At 30.6% G+C, this 12,700-nt stretch overlaps 1 protein-coding gene across 1 annotated transcript; it reads right to left on the bottom strand.

Moving 5' to 3' along the window:
• Positions 1-3,978: 3,978 nt before the first annotated feature.
• On the bottom strand, positions 3,979-6,102 carry LOC132756919 (ficolin-1-B-like). The gene is made up of 4 exons (XM_060748065.1): positions 6,081-6,102; positions 5,657-5,790; positions 4,958-5,054; positions 3,979-4,225 (listed from the first exon to the last, which is right to left on the bottom strand). The coding sequence occupies exons 1-4, from the start codon at positions 6,100-6,102 to the stop codon at positions 4,044-4,046; spliced, it is 435 nt and encodes a 144-aa protein (XP_060604048.1). The 3' UTR covers positions 3,979-4,043.
• Positions 6,103-12,700: the final 6,598 nt, after the last annotated feature.

Genomic DNA, 12,700 nt, shown 5'->3' with positions numbered 1-12,700 from the left:
CAGTTTTCACACAATGATAAACGAAAGTATATATTTGTCAATACATTTGATAAAGAACTATAAAATGTGTAAATGCTTTACAAGTTTCACATACTTACCATATACTATAAAAGTATATATTTTTTCTATGCTTGTAATTCAAAAGGATATAATATACAATAGTTTAACAGTTTTCACACAAAAATTATTCAACATGAAAGAATGTATTTGTCAAGGTATTTAACATAAAGGCATACAATTAAGTGACAATTGTTTTACAGTTTTTTACACAACAATTATACATAATGAACGATGAAAGTTTATATTTGTCAGCACATTTGATGTAGAAACATATATACAAGAGCTGTCGGTAGGACAGCAATGCTCGACAATTCTAAGTGCTTGATAGCAAATGTAAAATTTTCTAAAGTTCACAAAATGGCTATTTTTTACAAATCCATGTTATAGGCCTTGTAGAGAGCCCTATTATGCTCACAAAGAATTGTATGAAAATTGAACTTGTTTCAAAGCAAGATGTCAATGAAATATGAAAATATCTGAGGTGGTGCGCAATCTTAATTGTAAATTCTAAGTTGAAATAGGGGAATAATTCTGTCAAAATGCTTGATACAGTTACCTCCTCCTTTCTACAGGTTGGGTTATGATGGTGAACAAGTGTGCAAAGTTTCAAAGCCATATGTCAATGGACTTTGAAAATATTTGAAGTATTACAAAAAAATTAACATTTAAGTGGTTACGCCGACCCCAACGCTCGGATGACTACAATAGCTCTACTTATTGTTATCGAAAAGTCGAGCTAATAATACAATTGTTTTACAATTCTTTTTACACAACAACCTTTCACTATGAAAGTATATACATGTATTGATCTAGGCGATTAACTGAAAGAATGACCTTACTCTTTTCAGTTCTACCTCACAGGAATAAGACGCTTTGATCTGATATAAAGGGGTTTTTCTTTGCCCTTTTTATAGCCGATATTCGTCCATATTCCCAATTGACTATAGTATATTATTATTTTTCTAATCCACGAGACAGAATTCCCATTTAAAAGTTACAAAAAAAAAAAATTTGTATACGAAGTTCTTAAAAATATTAAAATAAGGGGCTCTTCAATTGTATGGTGATTAAACGTATGAAGATATCGTCCTAGACAGTGATTGTTTGCATTCATTTAATCACTCCAAAAATCATGCATTTTTCAATCATCGCTCAAGTTCCCAATTCAATGAGTATATGGGTCATGTTCCTATAATCCTGGAAAAAAACACTGGATATTATCCCCTACCACTTCCCTTGTTTAACTAATACTACAGAGGTATAATGAAAATTATCTAATTTTATTGTTCTTATAAATAGTAAATGGGGGGGGGGGCTAACAGGGACGGATACAATAAAGAAATAATTATTAAAACAAAATATGAAATGAAATAAAGATGAAAGACAAATAAACAACATGAACATATGAATGTAAAAACAAAACGAAAAAACAATAAAAAAAAAATAAATAATAATAAAACAACTACATAAATGGGCTTGTTGAAGGGCGGGTGGGCAAAAATGTTGTTTAAACAATGTCGCTTACAAGCAAAAAATTTAGAATTGGTGCGAATAACTTGCAGTATTGTTAAATAAACTACTACGACCAATTAAAAAAGAGATATGAATATTTAATCAGAAAGCTTGTTAAATATTAGGCTAAAAAACACTCACGAATACATAACGGAGAAGCTGTTGTCAATAATTAAATATTTTAAAAATATTTAAAATAGTTGGATTAAAAAAAAATTGTCTTTTCGTTTTGTAACGTGATTACCTGCTGAAAAAGGATTAAATATTGCCTGATAATGATAATATTTCAACTGATTATATGATGTCAAGTTATTTTATGATGTAACATAGTTATATTTGGTGACGTGGTTTAATTTTAAACGTTATAATATGCTGTCACGTGATAATATGCTGTCACGTGGTAATATGATATCTGTGATACTAAGTCACCGATCTGGTAGCTGAAAAAAACTGAAAATGTAAATGTTTCACAGCATACGTCAATCTAAGATAAAACTTTTATTAAACCATGTCTGATACAAAAATAAAACTGATAATCATTAAAATGTTCTTCTGAGTACGATCATTCAATTCTCTGAATTTATGATATCTTTTTAATCTTATTTTCTTCTTATCATCATTGATGACGTTCTCAATGAATAAATGCTATGAAACCCTCTATGGTAGTGTCCACAGTCACCTCTCGAGGCACCGGGAAATCCACATACCGTGCCTGGCGTCGCATAGTATCCATTTAAATTGGCATAAGTACATTGTCCATACCACCAGGCTCCATGATACGCCACGGAGCAGTGCACAAGTGAAGGGTCGATATCACGGTCGTAAGTTGAAAATGGCATTTGATTATTATAAGCAAAGGTGTATGCATCTAGAAATAAAAAGACAGTATTAATTAGTTCTTGCTCTGTCATTGTCATTTTACGTCGAGACACTTTGTATGTTGACAAGCACAAATTCCATAAACAACAAGTTACTATCACCACAATCTTACAAAACACATCATCCGGTTCATCGCAGATGTTATCTACAATTGTTATATATTATGGTAAAGCAGGTCCAATATCAGGTCAGTAGAACTACAAGTATTTGCTATTTAGCTTGCTGGTCTTTTAAACCAGTCAGTTGGAAACTTTGCTCTATCAGAGACAAGGTGAATTAGTCATATTCTGAATGTAGAACATTATGATTAGCGTTATATTGTGCATATTTACTGCATTCTTCACAAATACATTGAAATTACCATAATATTATGTATTAACGAACACTAAAAGACGATCTCTTAATTGACAGTATAGCCCAATTTAATATTTTATATCAAGCAAATTATAGCAACATTAAAAGATCAGACATGAATTAGTTCTGCTATAAATAAGATAGGAATTGCCAATCTGATTATTATACTATTCTTTTGTTATTGTAATATTGTCTTCTTTTATTTGTTTAAAACATGTTTAATTTAAAGAAACTGTACGCCAATGAAACGAATAACATTAGAAAAGAATTATGGTGTAACCTGACGGAAGTAGCGATAAATGTCAAATTATTTGTCATTGACCTTTTTGAAAACCTAGCTAAACACAATTTTTCGGTACGTTACGGATTAAGCTCTGAGGAATTACACCAAATACACTAGACACTATTACATGATATGCCTATCTTTCTGTCATTTTTTACTGTTAAAGGTGAAAAAACTGATGTGTTTGAGAATTATCAATGTTTCTTTAAAATCTATTGACAATTTTTCCAAAAGAAAATGTTAATAATGAAAATCAATAAAATTAAAACAGTCGTAGTGGCATCTTCCACAAAAAAAAAGAGATATTTTCTGCGTAAACTTGTGTTTTTACTTAATTTTGTGTAAGAAAATATTCATACAATGATACTTAATTATTTTCTTACAAAGAAATAACTGTTTTATTTCTCTTATAATTAAAAAAAAAGACCAAAATCATTGAGTTCGTTATTACACTCCATTCGGTATATTCCCCTGAGCTATTTACAGAAAGTACCGGAAAACGGCGTTTAGCTAGATTTTCGAATTTGTGAATAGACGTAGACACAAAATATAAACAATGTAATATTCTGACTTCAAAACACTATGTATTAATTGCCAAAATCAACAGATGAAACAGATGGTTCATGTTATCAGCGAAGACTCTTGTTTTTTTTTTTTTTTTTTTTTTTTTGGGGGGGGGAATATAAAGCTTTAAAGAAACAAAAATAAAAACATTTTTGAGGCGAATTCTACCTTTAAAAAGAGTATAATCTATGTAACATCGCAAGTAAAACATTGTGACAAATAGTCGTGACAGATTCTGATTACTAGTCTTAATTTTTGCTATGAAAAATTGAGATTGTTTTTTCTTCATACTATAACTGCTGTCAACAGCTTACTTTGTATTGGTTTTAAAGCTGTTGTGCTTTCAGTTAGCAAAGTGAACAAAATATGTAAGAAAAGAAGACAAACACTGTCAGGATAAATTACTTTCCATTCCAGAACGTGTGCATGACCCAATGGTTAGTGTATAATTTGTTCCTTCTGTTAACATAAAGTCTGGACAAGTTTCTTGTCCTGTTGTACTATCATTTCTTGTCATATCAAGACGAATCTCTATAGAACCTTGTTCAGCTAGTTCTTGTATATACTTTAAACCTGCGAAATTATATCAAATGTAAATATAAATATTCAGAACTTAACCAAGATATTTAGTAGAATTCAGTCTTCAACATTTCAGACTACACAATTACAATCATTATAACATTGCGTTCTGTTTAGGACATTTAAACCTGGCAGGTTGCCGAATGAATTGAACTTCAACAATTTATGTTTATCAATATCCTTCAACAACTACTGCTTATCAATACACTTTGACAACTAAATATGTGTATTAATATACTTCAACAACTTATTTTTATCAAAATACTTCAACAACATAATTAGGTCTATCAATAGACCGCAACAACTTAATATCTGGAAACAAAGTGATCTCTCGGACAAAGTTACAAGAGAATTGCAGACTCGGTTTGATTGAGTCTGTATCAATAAACCTCAACAACTTATGTTTATCAAAACACTTCAACAACATATGTCTATCAATTGACTTCAACAACTTATATAAGCAATGCATTACGGTCAACAAGAAATTTTCTAAGTGTATTTGGCAATTAAACTTATTGTTTACTGTAAGCAAAATATTTGTTCAATCGTAACGAAACCCATCTTCATGTCACGCTAGCAACAAATGCCGTGCGTTTTATTTAATTGCAGCCTTAAATCTTTAGGGATTCGTATTATCTCTATTGTACCTTAGGTGACTACGCAATAACTGTACTACATTTGTTTTAAAATGCCAATGCTATAAGGAATGAAATATTTTTTCCATACCTAGCCAAAACTCTCCATCAACGCTCCCAAAGCCATTCTCATACTCTGTAAAGTTGCGATAAAAGTCCACTGTTCCGTCTATTCGCCTATGAAATAGCTGCAATAAACGCAAACAAGTTGAGCGCTTACGAATTATATTTATAATAATTATTTAAAATTATTCCAAGAGTGGGTCTGTTTAATGTCAGTTTTATATAGTGTTTATATATCCACTTCAAAAGGAAAGATTGACAAAAGTCCTTTATCTTTAATTTGCGGTTAGGAACAGACCTTCTGTAATTCTAATCATTTACCTGCCCTATTACAAATGACTTATTGACTGCAATACGTGGTTGTACACTTTATTGCCTGCTTTTCTGTAGATACTGAAATCATTTCACAGTGAAATGATGAATTATAATTTATCAAGCAGCCAGACTGTAATTGAATGCGGATGAAAGGAACCCATCATATGTTAGTGTTGAAATATTATTATTTATACGAGTATTAAAACCAACAAATATACTCTGTGGAATTTTACTGCCTGAAAAAAATATTGGAATAACATGCAATTTGATATGACGTTTATTTGACACTATTTGATTGGTTAGTCGTTCTGAACAAAAATATCACATCACGAGTTAAATAATTGTGAGTATGTGAGCTTGCTAGGAAAGAACAATTTACTAATCAATCATTGGAATAAAATAATATACATACCGTCCAACCACCGCCTTCGGTTTCCATGTCACAATTCACGGTCAGAATCTTCCCAGATTTCCAAAGTTCTATCTCATTTAGTCCACTTTTAGCCTCAGGAAACTTATCAAGGACTTCTTTACAATCACTTGGTACTTGACAAAGAACAAAACAGTATTTGTAACAAGAATGAATGATTCATGCAAGTGTTTTTACAATTAATTCCATAAATTGTGTATATAAAAACATCAAAGGTGACGTTTATCTATTATATACATTTGTCATAATGTTTATACATGATTTGTAAATCTTACCATACTTAAGGTCTTTTTATGACGTAATAAGACAGTAATTGTTATATCGACCTCGGCACAAAAGTCAAATTGCAAGAAATTGCTTAAAATTGAAGAAATTAAGATGTTATTAAAGATTTTGTTAAACTCACCTCTGAAAAGAAAATCTGTCATTAAAGACTTATATCATTTCATTTCGAAACGATAATAAAAAACAATATCAGTAGAAATTTTGCTTAAATAAGCCAAAAAAGGGAAGAAAGTTATCATCTAATAATGTTGTTTTATTTTTTATAAAAGTTATTATATTCTAAAAAATAATATACCGTTTGTAAGATCTGTACTAATTCTAAAGTAATCAAAGTGGCAATGTACCTGTCTGTTTATTTATTTTTTTTTGTTTTTTGTTTTTGTTTTTTTTTTTTTTTTTTTTTTTTTTTTTTTTTTTTTTGCTTTTTTTTTCCATTTTCAACTATTTGGAAAACAAAATCAATAGCTTGATTAAATAAAAAAGTAATTGCCGAAAAAGGCATCATCCATAAGAACATTTAGATAATAAAATATTTATTTATTTGAATAATCATTTTAAGTGCCAAGGGAAATGTTTTGAAAGACGATTTCGCAAGTAAGACAACTTTTATTCTGCCGTCATGGCTAATTTAGATGAAGTATTGAGACAAGCAATATTTAAATACGTTACATTTCGTGCACGTTGCAGGTTGCCATTTTCCCGAAGCCTCACATTTCACTTCTTGGTGACTAGGAACATATCCTTCGTCACATTTTACTTGAGCTACGTCAAGAAACTTGTTTTCGTCAGGAGTAATAACCTGTATTTCACCATTTTCAATTTTCTTATCAAAAGCACAGGCTGGAAATAATGATAATAATAATAATAATAAAATAATAATAATAATAGTAATAATGATAATAATAAAAATAATACTGTGTTGTCTAAACAATAGTTGATACTTTACAAATAAAATGCCAATTTCTGAATGATCATTTTTGAAAATGTAACGTTTTAAGTATAAATCGTGATCAAGTATCCTATGTTATATCTATGTGAACATATAGTTTCTTGTTGGCAAATGTACTACGTGTATAATGGGTTTTATTTTTTTACTTTTTGTCATTGCTTCGTTTGTTAATCTTATTTGTTATACTTAAAAGCGTTACAATGCTTTTCACTCAAATGAGGCTAAGAAAAACACAAATATACGATTTTTACTTGATGTCTGATTATAATTGTAAACTATTATTTGTATGTCTTCCTGCTTTAAGTGCTTCAGCTGATATACATAAGAAATTCAAATTTTATGTTTTTAGAATTTTGGACATCAGTGGAGTTCCTTCAATACGTAAACGTATCAGTCGGGCGGACTTAAGAAGTGTCCTCTATCTACTATAAATAATCCATTTGTACATGTCTTCAAGGACTTTTTACAACATGACATATATCAAACAAAATCTATTGCGTCAATATTTCTTGAAAAATTATACAACATTTAGTTCAATAACAACTAATAATATAAAAAAGAAAGTTTTTTTACTTACTTATGTCTTTGCACACATGTGAAGCACCATTTTGGTGACACATTTGGTTCGCTTTACACGGCCTTGAGCCACAACTTCCAACCATTGTCTATAAATAGTATGTATGTATTGTTGATTTACAAGAACTATTACAAGTATTAAAATGTGTATTTTCTAAGTGAGACACGATTAGATAAGCTTTACCTATGATTTTATATTATTGGCACTGAGTGAAAGAGAAACTTCTTAGATGATTCCTCGAAACATTGTTATTTGCACAGTAAAATGTAAGTCATGAAAATATTATTCCCGTTACAAACAGAACAAAATCATATTTTATTATAAACCGCAAATGTATGAAAGGAAAAAAATGTGTCATTTCTGTTTCCAAAAGTTGTACATATCGTATTAATAAATGAAGATACTTTACTTACGCTAAACCATTCGCTGATATCAGAGAATATAGAGCCTATTTTTGTTTTAAACTCCGATTGATCAACGGACGACTGGTCAACATCGTTTAATTTACACACGTGCTCGTTTCTGTCAAAGTCGAGAGATTTACAGACGGACAATGCCATACAGGTCCGCGCACAATCGTGATGGTTTTTATCATTAACTTCTAACACGGAATGACCGATCAATGCTTTGTTAATATTGTCTTTGCTTATTTCAAAAGAACTACATTTGTTTGAATTAATTGATCTGAATAAAACAGCGTTTATTATTATCATAATCAATCCAGCAGTCAAAGTCATTGTATTAAAACTAAAATAATTTTTATAATTAGCCAAAAGATATATAAAATGAAACGGCGACCGTATCTAAAAACACAGAAAAGTTTGTCTCTGTGGTATGATACATGTGCTATATATACGAGTAAGGCAGCTTCACATAAACTGTATAAAACACGCCCTTGTTATTGATCTTTGGTGAATCGTCCAATCTAATACTAGTCCTATATAATTCATCAAATACATAACAACTAAGTTTGGTTTTGTTGTCATATCCAGAACGGTTGCAAACTAACCTATCTTGATGTATTTATATTTGACTGTAGATAAAAACTAAAGATCGGTGTAACGAAATAGCATGACACCAATATGATTATGACAAATGGTCAGTATTTTTGAAACAATGTTGACTCCCCGTTGATAATATTATAAGTTAGATTCTTAAATATCATGACCTCTCCACTAGAAGAAGAATGACCCCCATGGTAGCGAGTATGTACATTAAAGAGATGTCGATTAAGATTTATTTTGGTTTAAACGTATTAAGTTCAGCTCGAATACAAACAAAGTCTTTCAATAAATATAAATAACTTTCGAGTCCGCTGTCTGGAACCAAACAGTGCTAGTATCATATGAAGAAACATGGTTGTGACCCGATTAGGGCCCGAACCCATATTATCTGGGTTGAGAGCAGACACCTTAACCACTAGACCACCGCTCCCCTCTATTTGTTTTAAAAAACTGATTCGGCGATAATTACTTAAAATTTTATCAAATCGTAAATGTAATTTTGAAAAGGAACACAAATTATACAAGACACCAAAACAAAATATACGAAAGATTTGTGGGGACATTCATGAATCCCCTTCAGTTGTTAAACATCAACATACTCTAAATCCTTTATTTAAACAATATTAAACGCATGATTGATATTTCTCAACAATTACATAAATATTAATTTTTGAAGTATGATGTGTTTTTTAAACAGAAAGTTATACTAAAGATTATTAAGAAAAAAATAAAAATCAGTTTGCAACGCTTTACAGTTTTGGGTCATTCTTAACTTACTTCAATAAGAATAATTATTCGGGAATGTTGTTTTTTTTAACTATAGAAATGGAGAAAAACAGAAACATGTCGGGAATGTTGTTCTTTTTAACTATAGAAATGGAGAAAAACAGAAACACGTAAGTTTAACACGGTGTATTTTGAACTGGGCAACATAACCAAAGAAAACACAAATATTGTCGAATCACTCATAAGGTTCCGTAAACCTTACAATACAACACGACTATTGAAAATTACTTTTAATAAAAACAGAATGTCCGAAGTCAAGTAACCCATTTCATTTACAGAACCTTTGCAAAGCATCATGAACATGATTTAAAGCACATTTTGCACTTAAAATCCATATGTTTTTTATTCTTAAAAAGGCCATATATATGGAATGATTGAACTATGGATTTAGAGCATTTTGTATGTTTTACAAACGAAGAAAGTGCCACTGAATGTGCACTATTAGCATTTATGTGTCGTAATGGTAGGAAAATTTTAACAAAGAAATATTTCTACCTTCATACAAAAATATTAATTGACTTTGATTAAACAAATTGCCAACGGATGGTAAAAATAAAAGATCATTCATTTATGACAAATAAAAATTTTGGTAATTTTTATTCAAGAAAAAATTTTTGGGAAATGACATTGACATTTATTCTATTAAGAAGAATTTAGTAACTCATTTATCTCCCCATGAACAATTTCAAAAAGTATAACATTCAGTTAATTGATTGATTTTCTTTAGGCCTGGCGGTCAAGGATAACCTACAAAAGTGCATTTACTAGTAGGGTTCTTACCTCAACAGACTTTAGAGACAGCTATCAGATACAGGGGAGTCCTGGAACTAGTCCCTATCTCTTATTGAATAGAAACATTGGGGTTTTTTTTACAAGCCCAGTGTTAAGCACTGATACATGCGAGGATTATCTTTGTTTCTTACCAGTTGTAGGTAGGTGAGAAATACTGCAAGTGTCTCTGAAAAATCCCAAAAGTCTTACCCAGTATCGAACCCGGAACCTAAGTAGTGACAGTCAGTGGTCTAACCAACTGAGCTATTGCGCAACCTATAGAGCTATCGCGCCACCTATTAGTTATAAGTGATTATGCCTGGTTGTCTGTCTTTCTGTCGGTTCATCCTTCGGCATTTAGCTTTCCCAGATCAAATTGCTGGCCACATTTCAATAAAACTTCACAGGAGTGATCGGTGCCATACCTAGTTGTGCATATCGCAAGCATACGTTCCGCTTCGCTGCACAAAATGGCCAACAAAGCGATCAATAGAAAAATATTGTCCGACTTTAGCAGATCAAACTATTGACAGGATTTTGTAAAAACTTCACAAGAATAATCAGTACCATCCCTTGTTGTGTAAATCGCCATCACGCTCCGCTTCGCTGCACAAAATGGCCACCAGAGCAAAATACCTCAATAAGTTATCTTTATTAAAAAATTGTATCACATGTTTCTACAGATGATCGAGAACCGTTATCGCTGAATTCCTAAAGCACTGTCCCAGTTGTTACACAAAGACAATTTTTCATTGATTATTCATTTTGTTGATTGCTTACGTGCCTTTAAAGTATTGCCTTTTCCAAAATATGAATAATTAATATGTGATTAAAGCTGTTAAACATTTTTAATAATTATCATACTTTAAATTGGTGTTTTGATAGCCTATAGAATAAAATTAATAAGAAAATTGATGGGAATCGTTCGTGTATTTATTTTTCAAGTGTCTACATAAAAACATGTCATTAGGCGCCTGTATGGATGAAAACTTGTAGCTAATGTGTATTTCTTATTGCTCATAAATTATTACTGATTTGTATATGATATTCACATTGAACCTCGATAATTTTTATATCATCGATCATGTTCATAAAATCTGCAATCATAAATTGTTAACTAAAAATGTATACTCTGATGTTGTTGTAAAAGGGACATTGGATATATATTTTCATGGTAAACATGAGATAATGAGTCAAACATTTATACAAATACAAATAAAGGAATGTAAATAAATATTACACCTATACCATCAATTTACGTTGGATAATAAGTACAACTCATGTTTCAAACTCTGTGAATGCACCATAATTAAACAAACGCTACAAAACACTTATTTACGTGCCCCCGTATCCCCGTATATCAAAACCATATAATAATGATATTGGTTTTACAGTTAAATGTAATAACTCCTTTGGAATATCAAAGGCTAAAAAGAATTAATTTCTTTCTTTAAGGTCCTGTTACTCATTCTTTATAGTTTTATAGCATATATATGATGAAGATTTATCAATATTGTAAGTTCAAATAACCATTACTTGTAAAGATATTACCAAATTTTCATTTCACATGTAATGAAAGGTGGTCATTAAAATATTATTTTCGATAAAATCGAAGCCAATTTTTTTCAATAAGAAATAAATGCATACATTTTAACGATTGCTTATTATGCGTATAAACATTTGCAGTATGTATACATATAGATCTATAAAATGTCATTTAAATGTTGTTACATCCTTAATTACAACATACAGGATCTTTAAGTAGTTAATACATGACTCTAGCTTCTTGTCTTTCGTTGGCTTTATTGGTGTTAAAGAAAGTTGCAATCTGACTAAAGTTCAGATCTACTTATTTCTTCTTTGTAGATCTGATGACGACCGTATATGTTTCGCCTTCTTTATAATCAAGATTTCCCGAAAGTTTATTTAGCCATGCAATCAAACCAGTTTTTAAATAGGCATAAGAAGAAGTATCAAATACCGTTATCCATGGAAGTCAAACAAATTGTTGATTTTGATTAGCAAAAAAAAATCTTTTTGAATTTATGTTTAACATATTAACTTGAAGTAATAAACGGGTAAAAATGTTTTGCCAGTTTACCTGTCGGCTATATGGACAACGTTATGTCTGTTCTCGCAATAGTGAAAATAACCTAGTCAGTATTGGTTTTTTATTCAAATAAGGAACCACGTCGCTTTCAAAATCATAAAATTTCGTCGATGAATGGATGTGTGAAAGGTCACAAGAAATGGCTTCGTATTTGGTCACGGTCAGATCTAAAAGTGGAACGTTATTTATCGCTGATTTTATTTAGATTGAGACAGTTGAAGTTTACGGGAATCACTCTTTAAAACATAAGCATGATGCATCTTTGTCTAATAAGTATTTAATATTAATCTGTTTCGATCACACTATGTTTCTATTGACTATTTTTGATACACAAAAACATTTAAAGCTACTTAAAAATTTGATTCAAATGTCTCACGTTGATGTTACATGCACAAAAGTCCGAAGTATTCCCGTTTGCAAATATAAAAAATTAGCATTATTGTAAATGTTCTTTTTAACATCTAAATAAATCTATTATACTGCGAAGAAAAATATTTGAATATAGTCTCCTCCGCTAAACGCTGTCGAAAGCACCCTTTAAATT

This window comes from Ruditapes philippinarum, unplaced genomic scaffold (assembly GCF_026571515.1).
Source record: "Ruditapes philippinarum isolate M1 unplaced genomic scaffold, ASM2657151v2 ctg1299_1_1_1_1, whole genome shotgun sequence".
Classification (NCBI taxonomy): Eukaryota; Metazoa; Mollusca; class Bivalvia; order Venerida; family Veneridae; genus Ruditapes; species Ruditapes philippinarum.
The sequence above is the reverse complement of the archived record's forward strand: the minus strand, read 5'-3'. Positions and strand labels throughout refer to the sequence as shown.

Coding starts and splice junctions, on each gene's coding strand:
- LOC132756919 (XM_060748065.1), bottom strand. CDS start 6,102: ATGACAGATTTTCTTTTCAGAG. Junction 5,055..5,656: donor CCGAAGGCGGTGGTTGGACG/GTATGTATATTA, acceptor CGTTTATTGCAG/CTATTTCATAGGCGAATAGA. Junction 4,226..4,957: donor TGATGGAGAGTTTTGGCTAG/GTATGGAAAAAA, acceptor ATAATTTCGCAG/GTTTAAAGTATATACAAGAA.